This window comes from Phlebotomus argentipes, unplaced genomic scaffold, assembly GCF_947086385.1.
Source record: "Phlebotomus argentipes unplaced genomic scaffold, Phlebotomus argentipes genome assembly contig_5, whole genome shotgun sequence".
NCBI classification, from domain to species: domain Eukaryota; kingdom Metazoa; phylum Arthropoda; class Insecta; order Diptera; family Psychodidae; genus Phlebotomus; species Phlebotomus argentipes.
The window spans coordinates 7,503,419-7,529,967 of NW_026776165.1; the positions used below are offsets into that span (position 1 = coordinate 7,503,419).

At 42.2% G+C, this 26,549-nt stretch overlaps 11 protein-coding genes across 12 annotated transcripts in view; 8 read left to right on the forward strand and 3 right to left on the reverse strand.

Annotated features, from left to right (window-relative positions):
• Positions 1–12,156, reverse strand: part of LOC132265670 (atypical protein kinase C) — a 44,262-nt gene extending 32,106 nt beyond the window's left edge. Inside the window, exons 1-2 of one of the 2 annotated variants that reach the window (XM_059766425.1) lie at positions 11,975–12,156; positions 11,197–11,550 (exon numbers count right to left, since the gene is read on the reverse strand). In XM_059766425.1, coding sequence (XP_059622408.1) covers positions 11,197–11,482 — 286 coding nt within the window. In that variant the 5' untranslated portion in view covers positions 11,483–11,550; positions 11,975–12,156. Of the gene's footprint in view, positions 1–878; positions 1,152–11,196; positions 11,551–11,974 lie in introns of those variants that run through there. The other variant, XM_059766426.1, reaches the window with a different exon arrangement.
• Positions 12,157–12,180: 24 nt separating this feature from the next.
• Positions 12,181–13,098, reverse strand: LOC132265679 (uncharacterized). Its single transcript, XM_059766437.1, has 3 exons — positions 12,959–13,098; positions 12,754–12,872; positions 12,181–12,698 (listed from the first exon to the last, which is right to left on the reverse strand). The coding sequence occupies exons 2-3, from the start codon at positions 12,821–12,823 to the stop codon at positions 12,190–12,192; spliced, it is 579 nt and encodes a 192-aa protein (XP_059622420.1). The 5' UTR covers positions 12,824–12,872; positions 12,959–13,098; the 3' UTR covers positions 12,181–12,189.
• A 27-nt stretch (positions 13,099–13,125) lies between these two features.
• Positions 13,126–13,507, forward strand: LOC132265682 (cytochrome c oxidase assembly protein COX19). Its single transcript, XM_059766440.1, has one exon. The coding sequence runs from the start codon at positions 13,253–13,255 to the stop codon at positions 13,505–13,507; it is 255 nt and encodes an 84-aa protein (XP_059622423.1). The 5' UTR covers positions 13,126–13,252.
• Positions 13,507–14,166, forward strand: LOC132265678 (phosphopantothenoylcysteine decarboxylase). Its single transcript, XM_059766436.1, has one exon. The coding sequence runs from the start codon at positions 13,507–13,509 to the stop codon at positions 14,086–14,088; it is 582 nt and encodes a 193-aa protein (XP_059622419.1). The 3' UTR covers positions 14,089–14,166.
• A 37-nt stretch (positions 14,167–14,203) lies between these two features.
• LOC132266171 (gamete and mating-type specific protein A-like) lies at positions 14,204–14,910 on the reverse strand. The gene is made up of 2 exons (XM_059767023.1): positions 14,875–14,910; positions 14,204–14,823 (listed from the first exon to the last, which is right to left on the reverse strand). Exons 1-2 carry the CDS (start codon positions 14,882–14,884, stop codon positions 14,288–14,290), a joined length of 546 nt encoding a protein of 181 aa, XP_059623006.1. The 5' UTR covers positions 14,885–14,910; the 3' UTR covers positions 14,204–14,287.
• Positions 14,911–15,811: 901 nt separating this feature from the next.
• LOC132255917 (uncharacterized) lies at positions 15,812–16,304 on the forward strand. The gene is made up of 2 exons (XM_059752088.1): positions 15,812–15,818; positions 15,927–16,304. Exons 1-2 carry the CDS (start codon positions 15,812–15,814, stop codon positions 16,229–16,231), a joined length of 312 nt encoding a protein of 103 aa, XP_059608071.1. The 3' UTR covers positions 16,232–16,304.
• Positions 16,305–17,755: 1,451 nt separating this feature from the next.
• Positions 17,756–19,888, forward strand: LOC132255918 (pickpocket protein 28-like). The gene is made up of 3 exons (XM_059752089.1): positions 17,756–18,129; positions 18,521–19,504; positions 19,561–19,888. The coding sequence occupies exons 1-3, from the start codon at positions 17,756–17,758 to the stop codon at positions 19,796–19,798; spliced, it is 1,596 nt and encodes a 531-aa protein (XP_059608072.1). The 3' UTR covers positions 19,799–19,888.
• A 458-nt stretch (positions 19,889–20,346) lies between these two features.
• LOC132266071 (mucin-2-like) lies at positions 20,347–21,666 on the forward strand. The gene is made up of 2 exons (XM_059766905.1): positions 20,347–21,072; positions 21,132–21,666. Exons 1-2 carry the CDS (start codon positions 20,347–20,349, stop codon positions 21,534–21,536), a joined length of 1,131 nt encoding a protein of 376 aa, XP_059622888.1. The 3' UTR covers positions 21,537–21,666.
• Positions 21,667–22,072: 406 nt separating this feature from the next.
• On the forward strand, positions 22,073–22,746 carry LOC132255919 (juvenile hormone acid O-methyltransferase-like). Its single transcript, XM_059752090.1, has 2 exons — positions 22,073–22,505; positions 22,562–22,746. Exons 1-2 carry the CDS (start codon positions 22,073–22,075, stop codon positions 22,744–22,746), a joined length of 618 nt encoding a protein of 205 aa, XP_059608073.1.
• A 509-nt stretch (positions 22,747–23,255) lies between these two features.
• On the forward strand, positions 23,256–24,498 carry LOC132266154 (juvenile hormone acid O-methyltransferase-like). Its single transcript, XM_059767005.1, has 2 exons — positions 23,256–23,952; positions 24,020–24,498. The coding sequence occupies exons 1-2, from the start codon at positions 23,289–23,291 to the stop codon at positions 24,196–24,198; spliced, it is 843 nt and encodes a 280-aa protein (XP_059622988.1). The 5' UTR covers positions 23,256–23,288; the 3' UTR covers positions 24,199–24,498.
• Positions 24,499–25,647: 1,149 nt separating this feature from the next.
• On the forward strand, positions 25,648–26,548 carry LOC132255920 (juvenile hormone acid O-methyltransferase-like). The gene is made up of 2 exons (XM_059752092.1): positions 25,648–26,311; positions 26,382–26,548. Exons 1-2 carry the CDS (start codon positions 25,648–25,650, stop codon positions 26,546–26,548), a joined length of 831 nt encoding a protein of 276 aa, XP_059608075.1.
• Position 26,549: the final 1 nt, after the last annotated feature.

Below are 26,549 nucleotides of genomic sequence, written 5' to 3' on the forward strand. Positions count from 1 at the left end.
GATTGTGTAAATATATGAAGGGAAGAGAAATTTAATATCTAATTTCATATCTTGTCACTCTCTTTCTCTTGCGATAAATTTTTCTCGTATTTATTTTTATTGACATTTTCCTTCCATCATCCAAGAGATTTAGAAATGATTTCCACCACCCATGTTCAAGAGATTTTCAGCATCAGCAAACACACACACACACATTTCTTCTGTGAAGGTGAAAAAGACCCTTTTCTTTCAACTCGATCTGCAACTGATTGAATAGGATTTTTCAAAGAGACGAAAATCCCATCTCAAGCCGTCTCAACACACGGCAAAACACACACTCCCAAAACGAGTCCAATTAGTGTGACTCACAAGTGCATAATAATTGTTAGAGTGGAGTGTCTTTTCGTTAGGATAATATAAACTTTTAATGGGGTTAATGCAATAAATTCTCCGCTTTGCAGGTACAATACACAGACCATTTCATGGTCCGCCTTTTCGGGGCCACCACTTTATAACACCATCAATTCCGTTGGAATGGATTTAAAGGTATTTTGCAACATGACAATTTCGTGCCGGAGACCCTTTTTTCAGCCTTCGCCTTCTTTGCTTGTGAACTGGCGAAGGAAACTTGGGCCCATTGAGTACACAAAATAAAACACTACCCCACCCTGAAAAGCTTCTGCAGAACCTGCCAAACACGCACACACACATACATATACACCCACCAAACGCCCAGACATTTGGACTCTCTTGGTGGAAAATCAGCCGCAATATTGAGAAGAATCGCATCATGTATTCATCCTTTGACCAATAAACTATACTTTATGGTTGTTTTCAGTGTCGAAATCTCGACATTTCCACAAGAATTTTTCCCCCTTTAACAGTTTTGGGACACACACTTTCCGACACGGCTTTCCACCTCGCACACTAACACACCCGCGCGCTTTGGAGCTTTTCCAGGCAAACCGCGAGGAAAAACGTCACGATGACTCTGTCAGAGAGCACAATAGGAAATCCACCCGGAATAAGCGCACGTTCTCGCCTCGTTGGCCGGCTGCTGAAGCCAAAGAAGGGATCTTCGATACCTTTGGTGAATTGGTTGATGGTACAAGAACAAGAGAGAGAGACCGATTAACAAAAACAAGGGGCGCGACACTGCAGACTCCTCGATGCCAACTAGAATCCAATAATTCGGCAGTGAGTGGTGGTAGCACAAGTTTAGTGGATTTGCAGGGGATCGTGCGGTCTCGTGGGCGCCTCGGGCGCCACCCAAGCACTGCGCATCCCGGGCGCCAGCTCATGCGTCATGGCGCCGCCGTCGACGTCATCCGGCCACCCAAACCGCGCGCCACCCACACGGCCAGCCGGGCGGTCAAGTGATGTGACGGCAAAGCCACCCAGCGCAGAGACAGGTAGCAAGATCACGCGGCACGGAGGCGTGTGACACACGAGCTGCCCAGCAACAGACAGAAGCTATCCAGGACTAATTTTCAAAGCCTCTACGGCTCCACCTTCACGGCAGCAGTTTGAAGAGAGAGCCTGGACTCAAATGCTGTGAGAAAGTGATCAAATCTGCAGTGAAGAACAAATCTCAACGCTAAGAGATGCTCATATTATAATGACTTTTCTACTTCAGACCAATCGAAATTTTCTGCAATTTCAAAACTTTAAACTTATCGCCACTCTGAAGAGGACTTTGGGTTCTTTTCAACTGATAAAACTCTGAAAAGTGGCAAAAAGCTGTTTTTTTTTCTTCCAATTGCGCTCTTAAATATCTTTTTCATATGTCTTTAGAAGACAGTCATTGTGATACAAAGCTTTTCTGGAGTTCAGAAGTCGGTTAAAAGGCTTTAAATTGCACATATTTAAACTGAAATGTGATTAAATAAGAGCCAAATTGCACACTTGGAAAATTCCTACAAACTCAATTTGCAGCATGAAATGAAAGCGCTTTCAAACACTTGTCGTGAAATTATTCAAACAGATTTAAGAGTCAAATTTTCATATTCTGACGCACAAAGCATGGAAATCGATGTTGAAAATTTTTCATTGAACTTTCTTCCCACGGTGAATTAGGAAAATTCTTTATCACTTTCATCTCCACTAGTCACTCACGAAGTTTTCTCTCTCTCTCTCTGGCAATGCCAGAAAATATTACACAAATTGTCTGCAAAAGAGAAGTTTGTCTTGCACTGAAATCAATCTGGCGGAAAAACTTTTGCTATCCATTCCACTATTTTTTCCCGTCTGTCTCTCTAAGCGCTATATTGCGAAAATGATTTTCCGTCACGTGCAATTCCATCTCAAATCCTTCTCTCGCTCTATGTTTTAACCCTGGAAAATTGTTCACAGCACCGTTTTGGCACAAGAATTCTCTCCACATGCATTAGCTGGGTGAAAAGAGGTGAGAAAAATCCTTAATGTCAGTGGATTTTTGTGCATTTTCAACACCAGTCACGATCTCTCGGGGTGATTTTCTGGCACAAAATCAACCCAATTGCCTTCGAAAGTGCAATTCTTATCTCTTCCCGGGATTTCCCGGTGTGCCCTCGACGCCAGCGTGCGATAAACGGCAGAAAGATGAGAAATATATTGAAGGGATGGATCCATTTGTTCTCACTCAGGGCTACAGAGTGTATTCGTAGGCGCAGTTGATGGAAAATTAAATTTTCATGAAGAAGTTTCGGTAGTTTCAGCCCAAGAGGACTAGAGAGATACATTAGAGAGACTGAGAGCAAGTCCATCTCTGCACAACCATCACTCGTCCTCGACATTGAGTGGATTTCTTCTTTTTTTATTACGGAATTTCCCACAATTTTCTCTCTCCTGTTTTGCCAAAAGTGCCCTGAAAACTTTCGCTTTTTATGTCGCCATGTACAAAAGAGAGAAACATTCTGTTAAATTTTCAAAAGAGAAAATGCACACCGAACAAGGGGAAAATATTCAAGTGTCAGTGAAATATTGTACAACTTTACAGAATTGTTTGGAAAACTAAGTGTTTTATATCTTTAAATGATTGTTCTATCTATTTCTGTCTTATTACTCAATAAAGATTGTGATTCTGAAAACTTTAAATATAATACAAATTATAGCAATTGCTATAAAATCTATTATAATCTTAAAAATATTACTTTGGACATAGAAAATATATTATTTTTAAAGTTTTTCCACCAGTTTAGAACGCACTTGGCAAAATTCTTTTAAACCAAAAAGCTCTGAACAAGATACTTTAAAATTTTCTAATGCTACATTTGATAATGTTTAGCAAATTCTCTAGCAGAATTTTAGGCACAATAAAAATTTCCCCAAATGCTGCTGTGCCAAATTCTAGTCACATTTCTTTCCCTCGGCGCAGATAAATCACAAATTGAAGCCAACTTCGTGCTGTGACGTCACAGCGAGTCTAACCATTAAAAAAAATCTCACCAAACCAGATTGAATAATTAAATGCGCGGAGTGAAAACGCTGTGAATTGTGAAATTCGCTGGTATTTTTCAACAACTGCACAACACGGCCGAAATTGCCGAGGGTGGTGAATTCGAGTGGCTAGATTCCCACACGGACTCAGGGGTGGTTTCTGTGGTGTTAGAAAGTGGTTTTTGGACTCCATGTGGCCCAAGGTGCCTCTCGGCAATAAATAAATGCTAAATAATACGGCACATATTAAAAATTTCACATGCTGTACAAATTTCCACCGCGCGCCTAGAATATGGGCGAAACCGACTATATGCACAGCAATACACCACAAAATCTAGGACAGCCAATTTTATTTCTGTGGTCCTCGGCAAACAACCAAATTGCACCGGGAATTTTGGTCAAATAATAAATTCCACCGGGATATTTGGGTCAGCCTAACCATTTAATTCAGCACGTGCGTGATTTCTTTGAGTGCACAAAGTGCTCTGTGAGTTTAAATTCAAATTTCGACACAAACTTCACGAATTAATTCACCGCATGAGGTGAACACCACACACAAATACACACTCCTGTGATGCTATAGAAAATATACAATATTAGAATCTCTCCACCCGCAATACATCACGGAATCCCTGGGAAAACTCGCTGAAATGGCTGGAAATTTAATAAAGTGCGCCTGCCATGAGTAAAATTAAATTCAACGCCCATTTCCGTGGAGTTTAAGGAAGAAATATCCACCAGACAAGTGTAACTTCATCACATGTGGCAATACGGAAGATTCAATTTGAATCATTTCACGAATGTTCTCACTCACATTTGATGCATTTTCACGCGATTTCAGTCAATTTCAGATGCTTTTCACATTAGTCAACTGCTTTTCCGCCCGAAATATGATATGAAATGGTGCACAAAATACATTTAGATTTATTGTTATCCATCTATTCACTGGATTTATATTCAATTGTCAGTGAATTTATTGCAGTGAGATAATTTTCGACACTGATGCATAACCTTAAACAGAGGTCATGTCCGACACTGCTTAATATTTCATCAATTCCCGACAGTCCCCTCAAATACGGAATGAGAAGAAAAAACCAATTATTCTATTTGGAATTGTTATCGAAGATGAATTTTTAAAAACTCCGAAACTTTGGGTTCTGTAATTTCTCCATCTCAAACAGCAAAACACATTTTTAATATGAGGGTTTCTTATCATTCACAATGAAGCTTCTATCCTCCAAATGGGAACATGATATTGAGAATTAAGTCTCCATCCAAGATTTCTGCAGTCAGATCAATAGAAAGGAATATTGTATAACTGTGAGAACATCCAATCCAGAAATGGTCTTTAATCCATGAGTCAATCCACATGAAGACCCCCCACTGATTGTGCTGAGGGATGAAATTTGAAAAACGCAAGTCCAGCTATAGAGAGTGGTTTTGTGTGCGACGAGGGAAAATGTATTTTATGAATGCACCACACTGTGAACTATTGTCGGTGAGAAAATTTCACATTGAATGGCACACAGACGACGACGCCTCTCGGTGCAGGAAATTTCACCTCAATTCCCACCACTTTGTTCATTTAAACCCCCACACGAAAGGCAGACACACTCTACTCACTCACCCCATTCTTCATCGCACATCTGCAGGAGTCCATTCTCATTTGCCAGAGTGATTTTTTTCCTCCCAACTGCCATCAAATGCACTCCTGAAAAGCTCCCACTGCGCTTTTATTTGATAGTGCGATAGAAATCAATCACATTTATAAGCACTATACAGGAAGTCTATACAAAGTTTCATTTTTAAACTTTCAACTAATGTTTGGCGCCAACGTTTCCCCCTTTGATTTTTCCTTATTATCATTTAATTTTGTCACACACACGTTTTGGGACGCAATTGTGGGGAAATTTGTGGAAAATTTCTGGTTCATCACTTTCCGCTCTGGGGCAGGCGAATGGTGCCCAACTAGGGTATATTAATGAGTGGCACGCAACCATCAAATTACAGTCCAGCGCCAGATGATGGTGATGGCGAAACAATTTGTATTACAGAACACACACACACACATCCAGAGAGCAGAAAGGCCTCTAATTTTTCCAAAAACCCATCAGAGACAGACGTCCGTAGGAAAACCACATAATCTTGAAAGTGAGCAAAACCCCACAACGTAGGCAACACAGATAACACCCTAAAAAGCCACAGAATAAATCCAAAACAATTGGACTACGAAGCAAAGAGAAAACACCTTAAATCCCTCCCTCTTCTCTCTCTTTCTCTCTGAAAGCTTGTAATTCAATTAAAAACAAAGTTTAGGCAAAGGTGAGAGAAAGAGGAAATGCACTCCTTTATCCTCACCTTGGAGAAGAAACAGCAAATTGAGACAGCAAACATCGGAGAATGAAAGACTAGAAAAGGACTTTCACACATTCAAACAATTTCCACCGCACAAACAATCAACTCATATACGCTTTCAGTTTGTAGAAACATTTAATTAAGCTGAGAGTGAGAGGAAAAGCGTAGAGGCAAAATGTCTGCAGTCACCAAAACCTCAAATTGACGCCACTGCACAAATACAGAATACAACATACAAGAGAAGCTTCGTTAAATGAAATTAAAGAAATTGCAGTAGCAATGTATGTAAATGGATAAAATTGGTCTCCAGTAAGCAAACTTAAAGTGGGTTTGGCAATTTGAATTTGGGATTTTCTATCTAGTTAAGCACAACCTGATATCTTCCAACTCTGAGAGAACGCCGTTGAAGTTCCAATTGAGAAACGTGAACAAGAAATTTCCATTGTAGAGGGAAATTCAATTTAATAACTAAGATGTATTTCTTCATGTATTTGCCATGAAATTTTCACTAAATAATTGCACAATATCCACTTAAATTGATTGAAAAAGCCATTCCTAAATTAAATATCGCACTATTTGTCACATTCACTCCGCTCAGAAGGTTTAGATTTGAAACTTTAGCTTTTTTAGAGTCCAAAAGGAAATCCATTTTAAAATTTTAACATCTCAGCTGTGCTCAAGCATAAATTTCCAGCTTCCTTGGCAAACAATGCTCATTTTTACAGAATATATTAATTAAATATGACACCACCTTTCGTAAATGTTTACAAACTTGTGAATAGAAGCAATTTGTCGCGTTGTCATCTAATTACTTTTTCCACTGGGGAAAGTTTTCACATTAACAAAGGGTCACTTTTTGGCCAGGAATAGAGGCAAGAAACTGTGCTTCATCTTATCGAAAAATCATTCACACACACACACACGCGCGCGTCTTACGAAAACACCCTCCAGAGATGAGGTGGTATGACTTTAAAGCCATGGGCACAACAAGACAGCAAAAGGGGTTGCAAAATATTCCAAGGAAAGAACAACAAGGCGAAGGAGAAGGCAAAGTCGATGAAAGTTTATGCGACAGGGAGGCCAAAAAAAAAACCCTTTCACCCCCAGCAAATTGGCGACTTGGAGGATGCTTTTCTTTTGAATTAGTATCAGCAACTTTCCTCAAAATTTATGGCTGCAGATGAAAACACATCGCTCCCAGTTGGGTAGAGATTCTCTCCGCACCAACTTTTCCCTCAATGCCAAAGACTCCTTGCAAGGATTCCGCACATATTTCTCTCCTTGGATAACTGCCATTGAGTCTTCGTTGCGAAGAAAGGCATATTTTTCACATCGCACATGGAATTTTCACACTATTTTCCTTCTGTGGCCTGAGAACATAATATAATCCAACTATGTTGCATAAAAGTGGAGGGAGAGGAAGAAAAAAAGCAGCAATTTGGCAGCCGAAATAGAATCCCCAAAATTCCACTTTGTGGCGCGCGCTCAGAGGCGCGACGATGAAAGGCTGAAGAAGTTAAGGTAAATTGGATGAAAATTGAGGAAATATCTCATTAGAGACTGACTTTCGTGGCGAGAAGGAGAAAAAGAAAACAGCCTGAGAAGTCTTGCCTGTCAGTTGCCAAGCATCGCCAAAAATGAAGCAATACAAGAACATGTCTTCCGGTGTACATTGCAATTTCCCAACACGAGTGCACCTCCACTTTAATTTCCCCTAATTGCATTTTAATTAAATCATCCCTACAGCTTCACCGGGAAAATTCGCATTTCCATAGCCTGAGAAAAGGATTCTCAATTATCCAGATTCAATTCTACCTTCCATCCACTGAAATGCTGATTAGATTTCTCACGAGCGCGAGTAGTTTCCACCCGCTAAAGGTATTCAAAAACTCTCATAGCGTTCAACATCAGTTTAATTGGCCAAGCGTGGAAATTCATTTGAAAATGCCCAGCCAAGGCGAAAATTTAGGAAACTATCTCATGAAAATATCACTGTTATGAATTCTATTTAATTGAATTTAAACTTGAGAAGTCTGAAAAAGAGTTTTCAGAAGAGAAAAAGAGCCAAGAACAACTTTTGTAGCCAAATTAAAATGTGAGAGACTTCATTTGAATATTAATTCAAAACTTAGACAAACTCTGGGTTTGATCGTTTCGAACAAAGAGTAGAAGTTTAAATAGAAGAAATGGAAGTATTTAATGACTTTAGTTGCTAACCTCAATTAGAAACTGATTTCCCATTGAAATCCTCGTCAGTGTTCGAACTGCAACTGGGAAAATTATGTAGGGGTAAATGGGGCAGCTTCAGATTGGGGCAGCTTCAGATTTCTTAATTTTCTCAGAGATTTTCACATGAATAAATTCCTGGTCTTCACACAATGTTTGTAGTCCTTAAGGACTACAATTGACGGAAATTTGCTCAGGATAGCCTTGACTGTTTAGATAAAATAAGTGAAAATTGAAAATCACTCACAAACTAGAATTTTGCTGCCGAATTGATTGCGTGTTTTCTCCATTAAAAAAGCCACAATTCGCGTGAAACACAATCAAAGGTTATTGAGAGTTAAGTTGAGATCTTAAATAAGGACGAACTTTTCCTCCTTGGCACGGCCTTTTCAGTGGGTGGTGGAAAATGCACAAACACTGCACACGGGGCAGTTTCGGATCGCCACGGACTGACAACAGCGCGCTCTGACAGTCTGACGCAACATCACGGTCGAAATTTTCTTGTGGCAAATATTGAAGATTTTTCACAAAGTGCCGTTCTGTGCTGCATTGCTTCATCACGTTAAACGACTTCTTAGTGGAAAAGTGAGAAAATACACGCGAAAATCACTGATTTGCACTGATTTGATTTGTGGTGGCACTGAAGTTGCCACCACTCACGCATGGTGGCGTTGCGATGCAGGAAAAATGACGGGCAACTTGCTTTTCGCTCAGACATTTTGACAGTCCGTGCAAGGGTCCAGAAAAGTCGCGAAAATAGTAATTTAAAGGCGATTTTTAGCGAAATAAACAGTTTCAGTGCGTAGAATAGATATCAAAGTGATTATTTGCCCGCGATTCGACAATTCCACAATGGAATTTATGGTAAATATCAGTGAAAATCTGAAGCTGCCCCAGAGAAATCCGAAACATCCCCGTGCGGGGCAGTTTCAGATAATTTACAATATTATTTTCATTCTCCTTTAGAGGAAAAAGGATCAGTTTTAATGCCCAATGAAAGGCATTTTCTGAAGCTCAATAGACGAGAGTTTATTTGAGCGTTGTGATCATTTCAATATATTCAGCCGATTTTTCAAGAAAAAATCCTAAAGTTGGAACAGCATTTTGAATCTGAAGCTGCCCCACTTACCCCTATTGCAGCTGTCGAATGCCTATCAAATTATCCAAAGAATTACTTAAGCCTAAAAGTCGACTTAATGTTATTGAAATATTCAATATTGGCACACAATTCAAGCCCGCCTACGCTTAGTTTCTCAATTTTCCACCCTTAATTCTCTTGCAAGACCACACAAAAGAGCAGCGCTCCACTTAAGCTTTCCTAAGATAAATCTTGGCATGTTTGGCAATGTTAAAAACTTAATCGTTGCATTGCAATTGAAAATTCACGAGACTCTCTTTCTCTGGGGCTTGATAAATTTTTCAGCAAGCCGAGGTGAACGAAGTGAGGTAATAAATTCAATTCCCTTCACACTAAATCCTTCCACCACTTGGCAGGATGGCAAGGAGGAATTGCTGACCCACCATTTTAGGGTTGCATCTGTAAAGTCTGTGAGAATTTGCCTCTGTGAATTAGTTGAAATTCATTCGGTCGATCGTGATTTATCGCTTACACTTTCCCCGCCCACAATTTTCCGCACCCCCCCAAAAAAGACGTGCAATCGACAGGCAAGCGACAGGAATCTCTTATCGCAATCCTCTCTCTGGTGAATAACAGAATTGGAATGAATGCGGAGATCAATTAACATCCCCAATTTCCAGACTCTCTTTTGTCAAAATGCTCTAAGTGAATTCAATAGATTAATATTTAATCAAGCAGGCGAAAAATCCACCCTTTTCTCCCAACGAAAACCTCCACATGTTTGACTTTCAACTCCTCTCTTCCCTTACACGTCTGTGTGTGTTGTGTTTGACATAACACAATGGCGAAATTTGCACACCCAATTCATGTCTTTACCCATTTCTCCGCAATTGAGAAAAGTACACAGTCGAGGGCAAAGCACATGGGCTTCGCGCGCAACCGAACTTTGTGTGTGAGGACAAGAAAATGAGCTGAAAATGTTCAAATGAATTAATTAACGATAATTTAGTGTGCAAACAAGTCACTTGAGGAAAATGTACAGGCAAACAGCACAAATACAACTCAAGTATTGTTTCATCTTTGGAAACTCAAAAGCCGACAAAACACAAGCTTTCAACAGAAGCAGAAAACTTGCAAATTTCGCAAATGTTAGCAAGATTTCTTGCTGATTAGATTAAGAATGTGTTTTTAATGCAAAAATTTGCATTTTTCACTCAGAACTTCAATTTTCACATGATAAATTCCAAGATATCTTGGTTTAACACTAACTTTTGATCTTATCTTACAGATTAGACGACTTTTGGGATGATTTATCGAAGGATAAATTGAACGAAATGTGCTTTTAACATTGAAAACAATGAAGGTTCATCGATTCTTAAGTCTTATCCTGATTAGTCTGGAAATTTCATCAAGAGAAAACTCAAATTGATAGAGTATTGCAACAATTTGACCCTCAAACTTGCTATTTATCCACCCAAAAGACTCAAAACATCGAAAAGAAACCTCAACTCCACCCGTGAAGTAACAAATCGTTATCAGAAGCTAATAAAACATTGAGCTAACGAGTGATTTCTGTAAATTTTCCATATTTTCTCAACAAATACAAGTCAAAAGAGCCCCAAAACTTTCACTCTCGCTCTTGATCAGTGATTTTGTAACGCGCAAAGAGACTTTTTTTTCACACCTTCTGTCGCAATTTGTGTGACTTTGGTGAGCTTTTTTTCGTTGCGGCGAAGAGAGACAATAAAGTGGCAAATAAACACGTTGGAGAACATTCTGTGCCTGATTCTGTGGCACAATAAAAGTGTGTTTTGCAATTAAAATGGATTTAGAGAAGGCAAAAAAGAACTCACTCTCTTCCTCCTTGTCCTCCACTTTTCCCGCACTTTTGCCCATGTCACAGAGAAATGCACACTCGAAGCGACTCTTTCGCAGCACAAGCATTGATTTCGGGTGTGAACGCAACAACCGGAGAATCTTATCTAGACCAAACCACCTTTTGCCCAAAACTCGCGATGTTATCGCGCGAAAAGCACGCACACACACGACACTGTCAAACAGAAGTGACACAATTTTTCCAGCGCACTCCGTGTGTGGAAATGCGCTGGAAAGAGAGAGAGAAAGATCATTTGGAGACTCACCGTGAATCAGAAGCTCAGAGTCGCGATTGAGCTCGTAGAGGCGAATCGCTTCGTTGAGCTCGAGCTGCGAAGAAATCGTGCACGGATCGTTCTCCTCGTCCACCCACTTGATCGTGAACACCTGATCCGGCGAGAACTGGCACATGCCGCGGATCTCCTGGCACAGCTCGTCGAACGTGATGCTCTCGCTGATGTACGTAATCATCTTCTGACCATTGTAGGCCGTCTTCACGATGATCTCGTTGCTGGTGGAGTTGTTGCTCTCATTGAGCACCGGCGTCGGCATCTTATCCACTTTTCTGCGGGCTCCTCGCGGCCAGGAAACTCACTGGGATGATCAAAACACTGCTCCGCCTGGAAGAGAGATAGAGGAAAAGAACACTTTTAGCCTCTCAATCAACCCAATTTGACGATCTTTCAGGGGCTTCCGCACGTCTAAGCCCATTGTCGCGGCACATTCCGCCCCAGTGCGTCAGCGAGAGAGGTTTTCTTTGTGCCTTGGCGACACTGTTGGACAAGAATGTCAACACTGGACACACTCCATTGCCTCTCGTGGCCCCATTTCGGGCTCCCACGTCCTCTCTCGCGCCGCCGTTACTCTCTCTGCCGCCCAGGAGACTCGCCAGGCGCCAGGACAGCCCCAATAACAGCCGCTACAAGGGGCAGAGCGACCTCCCGGATGATTAACAGGTGGAAAAATAGGGTGGGGGCCGAGAGATAACGGTACAGCGCACTGATAGGATTTCACGTGGTTTTCCTACACAAACACGCGACACACCTTGAGATTGCGATAAGAGACTCCTCGGGGCGCCACACGAGAGCACTTTGGACGCAAAAAACACGCCAAAAAGAAGGGAAAATGAGGAAAAACAGAAGAGAAAAAAAACACAAAAGCAACAACTTTTGACACCTCTCTTCCTCAGTGGCGATCCAAGCGGAAGAGACCGGCAACACACAAATCAAAACAAAACGCGACATAACCTCACAGTATTTTTACTTCTTATCCATGTTCATCTGCTCAATCAGTGCCTCGATTTTGTCCAGATTGGCGGCCAAAGTGGAGGAATCCCGGCCCTCCTGGAGCACCTTTTGGACATGAGCATGCAGTTTCTCCTCCATCTTCATGGCAGGCTCGATGGCAGCATAATTCTCGAAAGCCTGATTGAATCCACGTAGAGTCACGACATTCTGGGCAATACACTGCATTTTCTTCTCCACTTCCTTCTTGAGAGCGTGCTCATCCTGCTCCGTGTACTGCGGCTTGTTTATATCGTGCTCCTTATTCTCAGGAAGCAAAACATAATCCGGAATCGACATGTGCTTGTCAACGTTTGCGTTGAAGGGCGCGAGTTTCTCCCTGACTTCCTTTATGAGATTCTGATGCACTTTCTCCTTCTTCTCCAGAAAGAGCGCCTTTTTGGCCGGATCTTTGATATCAGCCTCAATTGATGCGCAAAGCGTGTCCAGTGTTTGCTTCAGCTTCAGCTGGAGATATTCCTCAGCTAAAAAAACACACATGAATTGGTTTGCTATCAATTCCAAGCTATTTCTACTCACTGTCCGATTTCAACTCCTTCAGGGAATGGCCATAGAGCTGAATTTCGTACTCTTCCTTCGCATATTCCATTTTACCCAAGAAATTCAGGTTAAGAAATCAATGAAAATCGCTAATCAGTCTGTGAAGATAAAATATAACGGTACAGCCGGTCAGCGGGAAGTTTCGATGTGTTTTTCTGTAATTTCAAACAACCAAGCGCCTTACCTTTACACTTCAATGATAGATTCTAACTCTATGCAAAACTCGAAGGCGATTCAAGGCCCAAAACCTCGGGAAAAGCAGGGAAAATAAGAAAAGACCAGGGCGAGAAAAGCAAATACGACTTGCGAATCTCTTATTATACTCTGTACCGATTATGGCGATCCAAGTGGCTGGAATTAGCAACTGCCATCAAAACAATGTGTTACAACCTCACTATTGCCAAAAGGAATCCTGTAAGAAGCGGAAGAAGGTGAAAGTTGGTGTTATCTGGGAAAACTCCCCTTTTTCACACCGGAAATGTCTTCTATGACATTCAGCCAGAAGAAGTTCACACCAACAGCACCGGATAAGGGCAGTTTTCCGCTGGATCACGAGGGTTTGTGCAAGAAGTCCATGCTGAAGTACATGAACTGCCTTCAACAGAAATCAGACTCAAATTCCGAGTGCAGATCCTTCGCCAAGGACTATCTTGACTGTCGTATGCAGAACAACTTGATGGCCAAGGAGGAGTGGAGTAAGCTTGGCTTTGAGGAACAACAATCAGAGAAATAATGGAGCAGGAAAAACGTCTTCCCGGAACTTTCCGGATTCTTATTGGGTGCACAGGCAGTGTGGCCACAATAAAACTCCCTCAGCTTATTCAGTGTCTCGCGGAGAGTATACCTGGTGCGGAGATGAAGGTAGTGGTGACGGAGTGCGCCAGAAGATTCTTCTCAACCGATGAAATTCCCTCCGGAACGCCAGTACTCACGGATGCGAACGAATGGAGCGCATGGAAGCATCGCGGAGATCCTGTTTTGCACATAGATCTTGCCAAGTGGGCGGATCTTATGGTCTTGGCGCCATTGGATGCCAACACGCTGGCCAAAATCGCCCAGGGACTCTGCGACAACCTCTTGTTGTGCATCCTGCGCGCCTGGGAGCCCTCAAAACCGCTCCTCTTCTGCCCAGCCATGAACACGAAGATGTGGCAGCATCCCATCACGGCGGAGCACGTCTCCAGGCTGCGCGCGTGGGGATATCACGAGGTGCCGTGCATCGAGAAGACGCTGATGTGCGGAGACACTGGACCAGGCGCCATGGCTGAAGTCGACACGATCGTGCAGAATGTCCGGGAGTACTTGAAGCTATGACAGTGACTCATTTATTGTTTTTGGGAAGACAAATTGTAGGAAGAGTGATAATTTTTCGATAGATTAAAGGTTTTTGAAGGAAAATTCATCGATTTTCAAAAGCTCTATTGATCAAGGATTAGCTGGAGTCAAAGTCAGTAATTATGCTTGCAGATTATTTAATGAGAGTTCTTCAGGGGAATCATCGTCAGGATCGCTCTTAAGACAGTGTGGTATCTAAGGTGGTATCGGTGGGAGCTTCAGTTGTAGTCTCTTCTGTGCCTTCCGTTGTCTCAGTGGGGCGCACTTCGGGTTCCGTCGTTGGCTCCGGTCGGTGAGGAGGAGTGCTCGAGTGTCCTGGATGCGTGGGCTTGCTGGGCTTCGTCGGCTTGGGACTCGGTGTGACTGGAGGCGGGCAGTCGGCGGACGAGAGAGGCTTGCATGGTGGCGTCCAGCACCAGTCATCCCAGTCCACGCACTCACCATTGTAGTAAGCCGAACCGCCTTCGTCCGTGTCCTCGCACTTCACCAACTTGGCGGGCTCGTTGAGCTTAACGCAGAGCCAAAATGATGTGGGATCCCAGTTGTTTCGCCAGCGACGTCCGAACTCTGCTGCGCTCTTGCAATGCGGTCTGCCGCACGTCTTGTAGTCCACGCGGCACGGATACTCCTTGGTAGTCGTGCTGGAAGGCCGGTCAGTTGTGTTGGCCAAGCACGTAGCCAGGACAACGAGGACGACAGCAAAGTGGAGCAGGACTGGAAAGAGAGCAGATTAGAGAGGATCTCGTGAATCCCAAGAACACTCACTCTTCGCCATGATTCTTCGAAAACTGCGAGATGACTTCTGGTGATTTTCCAAGATTTCCCAACGCCTTTTATATCCCTGAGAAATTGCATATGCAAGCAGATCTTCGCCATGAGCTTATCAGTCGCGTTCCCGATGAGCGGCAATAAGGCGTTCTGCAAATAAAAATCATCAACCAAGAATGTGGAAATACGTGTGAAACACTTTTATGGCCCACTTTAGCACCTTTTCCCGGAACTTTCTTCGCGAGTGCCAATTTTAGGCGATGATGAAGGGCATCAGTGATGGATACTGTCTTATCTCGTGGTGACTTTGAAAAGCCAAACTGAAAATTGTGTCTCTTCGCCACTCTATCAATGGATTAATTTTCATTCGCCTCATTAACATTCCATGCCAAGATGGGAAGTGATTTAAATGGAATTTTCCTTTTGACTGATGATATTTAATCTCTTTTTGACTCTAAATGCAATTTCCTGGGTTTCACACATTAAATTCCACGCAATATTCAGAATTCACACTATATGTTGACGCGACGTAGTGTGAAATTTTGTGTATATCACGAAAAATTCCCCTGATAAGATTCAGTGATAAGATGAGATTTCAGCAAATCCCTCGGGATGGCATCAAATTGTCTTCCACAAAATCCCACGAATGACTGAATGCAGAGCCTTTTCCGGTCTTTCAACTACAGCAAAGCCAGCACAAATGCAGAAAAGCTAAGATAGTGTTCAAGTCACAGGACAAGCCAGGCGATCGCGGTGGGATTAGATTTGCGTGCACGTCAATCAATCTCGCAGAAATTCGTGGAAAAAGTGCTGATTATCTCAATGAGTGACGAAAGATATTGATAAGGATAAGTTAATGAGGGTGGGCGAGCAGTATAAAAGACGAAAATCATCGATGAGAAGCCAATCAGTTTTGTGAACTTGAAGATCAACCATGAAATGTGAGTTTTGATTTTGGCGCGCAAATCCTTCGTTCAATTTTCTGTCACACTCCTGTCAACTCTGTGATTGTGCAGCGGATTTCAGTTAAAGTTCTCCTCTTTTTCTAGTTATCACAGCCCTCCTCGTCTGCGCCCTTGTGGCCGTCGCCGTGGCGGAAAATAGCTACCACGGAAATGGACAACCTGGATGCCGCTCACAGGCTGAGGTGGACGCCGGCTGGTGGAGGCACAACTGGGATCCCACGTCGTACTGGTGGTGTTCGACCGTCGGCCAGGCCGCTGTTCGCGTCCAGTGCACCGCGGATCCCAACGATTCATCGATTACCAGGGGCTGGCAGAACCAGGAAGTCGGCTGCGTGCCATGGTCGCAGTGGGTCTGGACCCCACCAGTCGCCCCACCATCCGAACCATAAATCATCCCGGCCAGAATCCACCTGATGTGCCTCTTCATGCCCACATGTTATCAAAAATAAATATTTCGTTTTGACTGCACAAACCCAGAATTTTGTCTCAGCCCACGAAGGACTCCCGCTGCTTCTGATAAAATATTTGCAGTCTCGCGCCCCGATAACGGTGATGGTTTTATTGAGAGTAGAAACTTTAACCCGGTGACATAGTGAAATCTTTTATCAGGCACGCGCTTATCAACTTATCACGGCAGTCAAACTGCGAAATTGCAAAGATTTATACACGAATGATAGGAAAAAGAGTCACGTCTTAAGTATAATGAGCGTTGAAAATATCTTATTGATTGAAAGCCACGCCCATCGCGATGCTCCGCCCAGTCTTGCATTTTAATTTAAGTATGTCACATATGTGACTCATTTAAATGGGAGTTTTAAAGGAAACTGATTCGAATATGAACATTTTTCTTCCTAAATAGAGTTTGTAAAATTTTAAGATGACTTGCTTAAATCATGAAACATATTTAGGTATTTTTTGTATATTTCGAATGTGCTTGTTTTTATCAGAAAAAAATACTTCAAATAAGTCTGGGTTTTAATCATACTTATGATTTTATTTTAAATTAAGTTCTTGGATAACATCCCATCCAGCAAAAACCCTTTTATTGTTTTCAATTCACTCTTATTCCCTGTTGTTCATATCACAACGCAATTTCTAATGCTTGCCATGCTATCGGCAGACCACTGAAGTCACGCGAATCTCAATTGCCAAGTCATTGCCTCTGTTCTCCGTATAGGAATCCCCTTGATCTTCAGGAGTCTCGAGAAGATTGAGTGAATTGTTCGCTTAATTGCATAATGGAATTACTGTGATAACAGCGCACCGATAAGAGGTGAGAATTAAGCATACATTTCACTGCGTCAGGAAATGGAAAATCAATAGCTCAGACAGGAAGACTGAGGCACTCCGGAATTCCAACTTACAGCAGATATTCTCGGGCGATTGAGAAGTTTCATTGATGATTTACAATCGCTCTCACTGGACTTTGTCTGAAGAGGTGAGATTATTGTCAAGATAATTGCAGCCAATTCACTCGAGTAACATGATAAAGAACAATATATTAGCTTTAAATCATTTCTATTTTCTTCAATTGTCAGCAAAATGTTCAAAATCTCGGCATTCACTTGTGCTTTTGCATAAAAATTTACTTCAAATACCCCTAAAAGTCTGCAAATCCGTGGGTGTTCCTTTGAAATTGAACCTCCAACGGCAAAAGTATGTGGTTTTGCGATCCCGCTGAGCCCAATCGTTCACACTTTAATTAATTAAAGCACACCCGAGGGTGGAAAGTGACGACAAGTGGGCAAATATTGGATCAATTTGCCTCGAGTGCCACCAGTGAAGCTAAAACTGCTGCTCTCGCGAGAGCACAAGCTCGCCACCGACGCAAAGTTGCAGAAGCTGTGATGAGCAATTAGCTGAGAGCGCGCGGCAGGATCCGGCACTGACCAGTCGAGTGCCGACCTCTGATCATGTCTTTCGTGCGTCGCGGCGCCCTTCAACGCGAGACGCGGAGTTTACTGGCTGAGTACAGCGACAGCAGTACGATTCATGGGGTGAAATACCTGGGCGGGCCCAGGAGGAGGTGGCCAGAGAGGCTCTGGTGGCTGCTGGCCTTTGGCGCCTCACTGTACACCTGCGGAGCCCTGATTCTCAACACCTACACGAAGTGGAGCACGGACCCGGTGATTGTGAGCTTTTCGCAGACTCCGACGCCTCTCTGGAGGATTCCCTTTCCCAGCGTCACCATCTGCCCGCTGAACTTGGTCAGACAGAGTGTCTTCAACTTCACAGATGTCCTAACAAGGCTGGAGGACGACAGCACGACAAATCTCACGGACACAGAGTAAAATTTTAAATGCATCATTAGTTGAGAATAAAAAATGAAGTGTTCTAAAATATCTATATCCTAGAAGAATTCATGGGAAAATGCTCAGAATCTTGCTTAGAGTATTCTTTGAAATGTCGCAAATTTAAAAAAAGAGTAATTGAAATTATGTTAATTGCAGAACCTAATAACAATCCATAAGCTCAGCCTTAACAGCTTAAAGTTGTGAAATCAAAAGTAGGTCATTAAGCGAAAATCAATTAATTACGCACGAGCAAACACAAACAGACAAATAATCGCGAAAATAGACAAGGAAGCGCTCTCAAGGTTGATAAGCTCAAGTTTCACATACCGAAAATTGCGATTTGAGCTGGAGTCTATTTATGGAGGGTTGTGAATTTCATTGCAGCGTGCAACAGCTGAGAACTCTGTCTCTCATCTGCTATGATTACAATCTCAAGCACTTAAGAGACGTGCCTGGCTTCTGGATCAATGTCACGGACGAGGATTGCTATCAGCTGATGGACCAGGTCGTGCTGCGCGAGAAGGATCTCTTCGACATGTTCATCTGGAAGGGATCCAACAAGACCTACCTCAGCACCATTGTGACTGAGGCAGGCCTGTGCTTCGCTTTCAATATGATGACCAACACCAGGATCTTTCGCGATGACGTCATATACTTCTCCAAGCCCAACTCCAACATGGCAACGCTCAAGGAGTTGGACTGGACGCCTGAGAAAGGCTTCCCACGCGACACGGGCCTGGATCAATTTCCCTTTCGATTCGTCAACGGCGGCACGGGAAACAGCCTGGAGCTGGCACTAACCACAGATCCTGCGGACTACGACTTCCTCTGCGAAGGACCCTTCCAGGGATACAATGTCCTCATTAACACTCCCGTTGAGGTACCTTCCATCAATGGCGGTTACGTTCGAGTGCCCTCCAACCAGGAGACGCTGATCATGCTGAAGCCCCATCTGATCCACACCTCCAACACTCTGAGGTCCTACGAGCCTTCAGGAAGGCAGTGCTACTACGAATCCGAGCGATACCTGCGCTTTTTCCGAGTTTACACGCAGTTGAATTGCGAAATGGAGTGCGTGACGAACTACACATTGACCAAGTGTGGCTGTGCAGCCTTCTATCTGCCCAGACTTGCTGGAACAGAGATCTGTGGGCCTGCCAAGATAAAGTGCTATCGCGAGGCCGTTGAGGATCTCAACAACGTGGCCGTGGATGGAGTGAAGGATCTGGAAGCGGACGAGAAGACGCCCATTTGTAACTGCCTACCATCCTGCACTTACTTAACCTATGACTCTGAGATTTCCTACGGCGATGTCAGCTTCAAGGGTCACTACAGGTCCAACACATACTTCGCGAGTGGAACCAAGGAGTGAGTCCTGGAAAAGGAATTGAGATTTCTCCCTTATAACGATGCTTCCCTTCCAGGAACGTCTCCTATGCCTACATCATGCTCTTCTTCAAGGAGGATCAATTCATTTCCCTCCGGCGCGGAGAACTATTCGGCAAAACGGACTTCGTTGCGAACTGCGGTGGTCTCCTAGGTCTGTTCATGGGTGTATCTCTGCTGAGCATTGTTGAGATCTTCTACTTCTGCACGATTCGCTTGCTGTATCGCTTGAAGGATCATCGCGAGATCATCACAGCACGCGATCAATCCACATGATGGTTAAAGGTCAAGTCCACAGAGGCAGTTCCTATTCCAAGAATGTGATGGCACGCTATCGAGCACTCGATGTAATGGCGTCACTAATTCCGCCGGAAGAGCACCTTTTGCTTCAATAAAAATATTTTTGTGATTCCACATTCAGTCGTCACTCTCCCAATGCGGCTTTTGGCATAATTTATAACTCTATGGTTTCGATAACGTTTCGAGAGAATCACAAAGTGCGATAAGGATTCTTGGAACTCTTTGAGAGATATAATAAATATTCCTCCTATTTCTCAATAAAATCATCATACAGAAGGTCTATCGTTAATTTGCTCCTTAATTGCATTCTTCTTTATATTATAACGTCATAAATGACCTGGAATTTCTCATTTTCCTGAATATTTGATTCATTTGTCATTTCCTTTACGAAATCCACCTCTCAGTCGACAATCTTGGAGATTTTGAAGTAAGTCACTCTGATATGTTATCAAATATCCGCTGATTGTTCAGAAAAAGAGCTATAAAAGACCCTACAAGTCAATAGAACTTCAGTCCGACCTGAGATGCGATTCATTGTGATCTGTGTGGCTTTATTGGGGCTCTTTGGAGCAGCCAAAGCAGTTGACGTGGTGGCCTATAATGATGGGCAGCCTGGTTGTTTCATTCGTTACGAGTTTACGCGGTTGTGGCGCAACAACTTCGATCAGCACGCGTTTTGGCGCTGTGAAAGATGGGGAGAGGGCGCTGTGAGACATGAATGTCCGCCATTCACCAGTTTCCAAGACTTTTGGCAAACTTGCCTTCCAAATGATGTATGGGAATGGACGCCGTACAGTGACCCGCCGACAAGACCGGATGAGGAAATCTTGGATCAGTGTGAGCCTATCGAGAACCCGACGCCTTGTCCCACTAATCCTCCGATAACGACACCGACACCTGATTGGAACACGACGACTACAGATGAAGGAGAATGGAACACAACGACTACAGACGGAGGAGAATGGAACACAACGACTACAGATGGAGGAGAATGGAATATGACGACTACAGATTCAGGAGAATGGAATACGACAACAACAGATTCGGGAGAATGGAACACAACGACTACAGATGGAGGAGAATGGAACACAACGACTACAGATTCAGGAGAATGGAACACGACGACTACAGATGGAGGAGAATGGAACACAACAACTACAGATTCAGGAGAATGGAACACGACAACAACAGATGGAGGAGAATGGAACACGACACAAACGCCTGATTTTAGCACAAGTCCAAACGAAAATGTAAGAACAATAATAACAAGCCTCAATTTATCAAGATTAATGACATTTTCAATTTGCAGGAAAGCACACCTGATCCAACAACGACAACTCCGGGTTCATCTTGTCCTACTTGCCCTCCCACTTGTCCCACCTGTCCTCCTGAAACCACGACGCCTTCGATACCTACGCCGCCTGAAGAGGGAGAAACCCCTAAGCAACTCTGTCCAGGAGCTGAGCCACATCAATACGTGCCTGGCAACCATAGCTGCACGGCTCCGACATGCACTTATGATCAATGGCTCGATGGAACTCTCTACCCAACCTTAAGTCCTGTAGAGTTCTACCAATGCGGACCAGAGGGTTATCTGTATACAATGCCCTGCGCCCCTGGCACATGCTTCAGCTATGATCACCAAGTGTGCGTGCACTTCAGGGATTGGGTTTATCAATGTGAAGTTTTAATGGTGCCGGATCCACTGTATTAAGCAGAAAATAAAAAAAAACAGCATCAAAAAGAAAAGATCTGTGCGAGACATGTTAAGCAAACCTATATTAAGTATACGATTTTTTGTAATAAAAAAAATTAAGATAAACACAAGCATAGCTTACCTATGATGTGAATTTTTAAATTTATGCAAATCTCATATTTATTTCAAATCGACATGTATATTGCAAAGTGGTTTTTCATAACTGGTTTTTATGCTACAAAACAAGATTTCAAAACAATTCTATGAGTATTTCCCAACAGTTCTTCATCAGCATTGATCGCGAGTGGTCGTGAATGTCCACCAAAATGGACCAAAAACATTATTACGATATAGAAAAATACAAAGCGTCATTAAAACTTCGCTTGGCTTTAACTAAACCTTCCTTAGAACCTTACCACTCTAAGTTTAAATGGCGCGGCGGTGAAAGAGTGCTGGACATTGGCTGCGGTCCTGGAGACATCACAAGATTGTGCATTCTTCCTTTGCTGCCCAAGAACTTTGGGAAGCTCGTTTGTGGAGACATTTTGCCGGAAATGCTCGAAGTTTGCAAATCAGAATTCGATGGGATTGAAAATGTGGAATTCCTGCAAATCGACATTCGCAAGCCCCCTAAAGAATCCCTGGAAGGCAGTTTCGATAGCATCTTCTCATCATATTGCTTCATGTACATCTCTGACCAGAGGAATGCGCTGCAGAACATATTTGATCTTCTGTCGCCGGGCGGTAATTGTTTGGTTCTTCAATTGTCTTTTGCTCCTTTTATAAAACCATTCTTCACCCTGGCTGAATCGTCTAAATGGAAGTCTGAACTTAAAGGATTAAGAGACTTGTACGCTTTTCCCTTCTGGGAAGATCCAAATCCAATATTCACAGTGGAAGATTACATGAAATCCATCGGATTCATCGATATTTCAGTCACTATACAGAAGAATTATGAACAAATAGAATCACAGGAACACTATAAAGGTAAAAAGGACTGTAAATAACAATTGAATATATATTATTAAGGATTATATTTCTAGCATTTATCGAGAGTCTGCCTTCTCCATGGAAAACTCTGCCAGAAGAATATCAGGAAGATTTTATGAATGATCTGCAAGAAACTGCAAAGACGGATAACTTGTTTAAAACCAACATCTCAAGACAATCAGCACCAATTAAGGAACCTCATCAATTTCTGCTGATTTATGGAAGAAAACCAGAATGAGAGAAATCTGTAGTTTACCTTCAAACATCTCAATTCTCAATAAATTAAGCAGAGCGCGCGCTCAGTCACGTTTTTTTGGACTCATGCCTAGAATTTGGCAAATTATGGTGGGAAACGTCAATGAAAATACAACACAAGTTTCATTGCACCCAAGAAATACTCGTGAATATCTTAACATTCACTTTCACCGTGATCATTGCCAAAAGTTGTATAGAAATAGCAGGTGCTATCAAAAAGTGGCTTTGCGTGGCCTTTTAACCCTCATCAGAGCAGGAAAAAAACACACATTCATTCAAGAAAACATATTGAAATAGTGTTGTTCACAAAAAGCACATCATGCTGTTATGATGTTGACTTTTTGTATAATTTGTCCATAATTTTTACTGTCTGTGAACTTGCATATTTTAGCAAATCACTTTAATCATCTCGATCATATTGTTGGTCATCATGGTCATGCTGACCTTTCAAATGCTTAAATACCTCATAAATCGGCCACTTACCTTTCAGTTAAAGAGCAACAGTGATCACGAGAAGTTGACGCAATGGAGAAAAAGGAAGAAAAGTACGATATAAGGGAGTTTCGTGAAACCACAGGATATCGCATAGGATGTATTAAGCCTTGTTTCGATCGTCTTTCCCGAAAGATTCAATGGCGTGGCGGCGAAAGAGTTCTGGACATCGGTTGTGGTCCTGGAGACATCACGAGATCCTGCATTCTTCCTTTGCTTCCACAGAACTTTGAGAAGCTCGTGTGCGCGGACATTTCACCAGAAATGCTCGAAATTTGCAAATCTGAGTTCATTGAAAATGAGAAAGTAGAATTCTTGCAAATGGACATCTTAAAGACTCCCGAAAAATCCCTAAAAGGCAGTTTTGATAGAATTTTCTCGACATACTGCTTCATGTACATTTCCGATCAAAAGACGGCTTTGAAGAACATCTTTGACCTTCTGGCGCCTGGAGGAGATTGTTGGATCAACCAATTGGCTGTTGTTTCAGGTGTCCAACCACTTTTCCAACTCGCCGAATCGCCCAAATGGAAGAACAAATTGCAAGGATTAAGAAACGTGCATGTTTACCCTTTTAATGAAGATCCAAATCCAATTGCAACAGGTGAAAAATACATGAAATCCATCGGGTTTACGAATATTTCAGTGACTATTGAGGAATCCTTTCACCAAATGGAATCAGAGAAACGCTATGAAAGTAAGAATTATTATCCTTAAAAAAATCAATCTGTTTATCAATTCTCTAATCTGAGTGTTATTTTCAGTGTTTCTTGAAGGTCTTCCTAATCCGTCAAAGAACTTCAATGAAGAAGACAGAAAAGCATTAATGAGGGATCAAATTGAGATTGCAAAGTCGCTGAATCTCTTTAAAGAAGAATTCAAATTTAAACCCATGCGAGAGCCTCATCAGTTTCTTGTGTTTTATGGACGCAAATTGCAATGACACATTTTAAAAGTTGTGAACTAGGAAGTAAGTTTAGATGAATATTCTCGAGATCAGAGGTTTCATTACAAAACTGATAACGTACATTATGTGTTTGTAGTAATCATTAGTAAAATATCTTCAATAAAAAAAGAATTACGTCTACATAAACCCAAAAAATAGTGCTGATAAAAATGTTGAAGTATACATAAATTTTCGTCTGCCTCTCAGATTGAAAGTACGAGTGATCGCGAATAGTTGTAGAAATGGAAAAGACACAAGATAGAATTGAGTACAATATTAAAAAGTTATGTGCAACAATAAAATATCGAATAGCAAATGTTAAGCCTTCGTTTGATCGTCTTTCTCGCAAACTTAAGTGGCGCGATGGCGAAAGAGTGCTGGACATTGGCTGCGGTCCGGGAGACATCGCAAAATATTGCATCCTTCCTTTGCTTCCTAAGAACTTTGGGAAGCTCGTGTGCGCGGACATTTCGCCGGAAATGCTGGAAGTTTGCAAATCAGAATTCGATGGGATTGAAAATGTAGAATTTCTACAAATGAACATCTTAAACACGCCAGAAGAAAAGCTCCAAGGAAGTTTCGATAAAATCTTCTCAACACATTGTTTCATGTATTTTCCGGATCAAGAGATGGCTTTGAAGAACGTTTTCGATCTTCTGGCACCGGGAGGAATTTGCTGGATCAATCAATTAGCGAAACCAGAAGGTGCGAAACCACTATTCGTATTGGCTGAAACTCCGAAATGGAAGGAGAAAATGCAAGGATTTAGGGATCTGCATGTTTATCCTTACAATGAAGATCCAGATCCAATTGCAACTGGCACTAAATATATGAAATCCGTTGGTTTCACCGACATTTCCGTAACTATCGAGGAATTGTACCCGCAACTGGAATCAGAGAAGTGTTGTGAAAGTATTAAAAGCGTCTTAAAGAATCTTTGCATGTGTTTTGCGGTAATATGTACTTATGTTTGCTTTCCAGTTTTCTTCGAAAGCCTTCCAAGTCCATCGAAGGATTTCAAAGAAGCGGATATAGCGGAACTTATAAAGGATCAAATTGAAGTTGCGCGATCACTGAATTTCTTCAAGGCGGATTTCAAATCTACACCTAAAAAAGAACCACAAACATGTCTGGTGCTTTATGGTAGAAAACCCAACTAAAAATACTTACCGCTTTGTTTGTATGGTTATTTTGCAATCTTAGAAAACACATGGAGACATTTTGCACTCGAGTTGAGAGCATTGATAAGATTTTCTGGCAAAAGATTACAAATATTATTTTCCCAAAATAAAGAAAGAAGAACAGACAGTGTTTGTACATCTTTATAAAGTCAATTTAAAGAGATTTAATTGTCTTATCTAAAAAATTCTGGTCTACTGATATTGTTGCCAAATGGCACTTAACGTTTTAGTTAAAATTCACCAGTGATCGCGAGAAGTTAGTGAAATGGAGAAGAAGGACGAAAAGTATGACATTCAAAAGTTTCGTGCAGTGATAGAATATCGCAAGGAAAATCTTCAGCCTTCTTTTGATCGCCTCTCTCGAAAGATTCAATGGCACGGCGGCGAAAGAGTTCTGGACATCGGCTGTGGTCCTGGAGACATCACGAGATCGTGCATTCTTCCTTTGCTTCCACAGAACTTTGAGAAGCTCGTGTGCGCGGACATTTCACCAGAAATGCTCGAAATTTGCAAGTCTGAATTCACTGGGGTTGAGAATGTGGAATTCCTGCAAATGGACATTCGCAAGTCCCCCGAAGAATCCCTGAAAGGAAGTTTCAATAGGGTCTTCTCAACACATTGCTTCATGTATGTTTCCGATCAAAAGATGGCTTTGAAGAACGTCTTCGATCTCCTGAAGCCCGGAGGAGATTGTTGGATAAACCAATTTGCTGTTCCTTCAATTTTGCAACCTCTGTTTATATTGGCTGAATCTCCTAAATGGAAGGAAAAATTACACGGATTTCGTAATGTGCATATTTATCCTTACAATGAAGATCCGAATCCAATTGCAACTGGCACTAAATATATGAAATCTGTTGGTTTTACCGACATTTCGGTCACTATCGAGGAATCCTACCTCCAAATGGAATCAGAGATATTGTGCAAATGTAAAGCTTATTTTTTCTACCTTTTCATAAATTTCCTAATGTGTATTTCTTTTTTAAGTTCTCCTTGAAGGCCTTCCAAATCCATCAAAGGACTTCAAAGAAGAAGACAAAGAGGAACTGATGAGGGATCAAATAGAAGTTGCACGATCATTGAATTTCTTCAAGGAGGATTTCGCAACAAAACTCAAAAGGGAACCGCATAAATTTCTTGTGTTTTATGGAAGAAAACCTCAATAAA

What these genes read in the sequence shown, in the direction of transcription:
- LOC132255920 (XM_059752092.1), top strand. Translation starts at nt 25,648, where the DNA reads ATGGAGAAGAAGGACGAAAAGTATGACATTCAAAAGTTTCGTGCAGTG. An exon ending in ATCAGAGATATTGTGCAAAT is followed by an intron (nt 26,312 to 26,381) that starts GTAAAGCTTATT and finishes TTCTCCTTGAAG; the next exon opens with GCCTTCCAAATCCATCAAAG.
- LOC132266154 (XM_059767005.1), top strand. Translation starts at nt 23,289, where the DNA reads ATGGAGAAAAAGGAAGAAAAGTACGATATAAGGGAGTTTCGTGAAACC. An exon ending in ATCAGAGAAACGCTATGAAA is followed by an intron (nt 23,953 to 24,019) that starts GTAAGAATTATT and finishes TGTTATTTTCAG; the next exon opens with TGTTTCTTGAAGGTCTTCCT.
- LOC132265679 (XM_059766437.1), bottom strand. Translation starts at nt 12,823, where the DNA reads ATGGAATATGCGAAGGAAGAGTACGAAATTCAGCTCTATGGCCATTCC. An exon ending in GAAGGAGTTGAAATCGGACA is followed by an intron (nt 12,699 to 12,753) that starts GTGAGTAGAAAT and finishes GTGTTTTTTTAG; the next exon opens with CTGAGGAATATCTCCAGCTG.
- LOC132255919 (XM_059752090.1), top strand. Translation starts at nt 22,073, where the DNA reads ATGCTCGAAGTTTGCAAATCAGAATTCGATGGGATTGAAAATGTGGAA. An exon ending in ATCACAGGAACACTATAAAG is followed by an intron (nt 22,506 to 22,561) that starts GTAAAAAGGACT and finishes TTATATTTCTAG; the next exon opens with CATTTATCGAGAGTCTGCCT.
- LOC132266071 (XM_059766905.1), top strand. Translation starts at nt 20,347, where the DNA reads ATGCGATTCATTGTGATCTGTGTGGCTTTATTGGGGCTCTTTGGAGCA. An exon ending in GCACAAGTCCAAACGAAAAT is followed by an intron (nt 21,073 to 21,131) that starts GTAAGAACAATA and finishes TTCAATTTGCAG; the next exon opens with GAAAGCACACCTGATCCAAC.
- LOC132265682 (XM_059766440.1), top strand. Translation starts at nt 13,253, where the DNA reads ATGTCTTCTATGACATTCAGCCAGAAGAAGTTCACACCAACAGCACCG.
- LOC132255918 (XM_059752089.1), top strand. Translation starts at nt 17,756, where the DNA reads ATGTCTTTCGTGCGTCGCGGCGCCCTTCAACGCGAGACGCGGAGTTTA. An exon ending in ACAAATCTCACGGACACAGA is followed by an intron (nt 18,130 to 18,520) that starts GTAAAATTTTAA and finishes ATTTCATTGCAG; the next exon opens with CGTGCAACAGCTGAGAACTC. An exon ending in TTCGCGAGTGGAACCAAGGA is followed by an intron (nt 19,505 to 19,560) that starts GTGAGTCCTGGA and finishes CTTCCCTTCCAG; the next exon opens with GAACGTCTCCTATGCCTACA.
- LOC132265678 (XM_059766436.1), top strand. Translation starts at nt 13,507, where the DNA reads ATGGAGCAGGAAAAACGTCTTCCCGGAACTTTCCGGATTCTTATTGGG.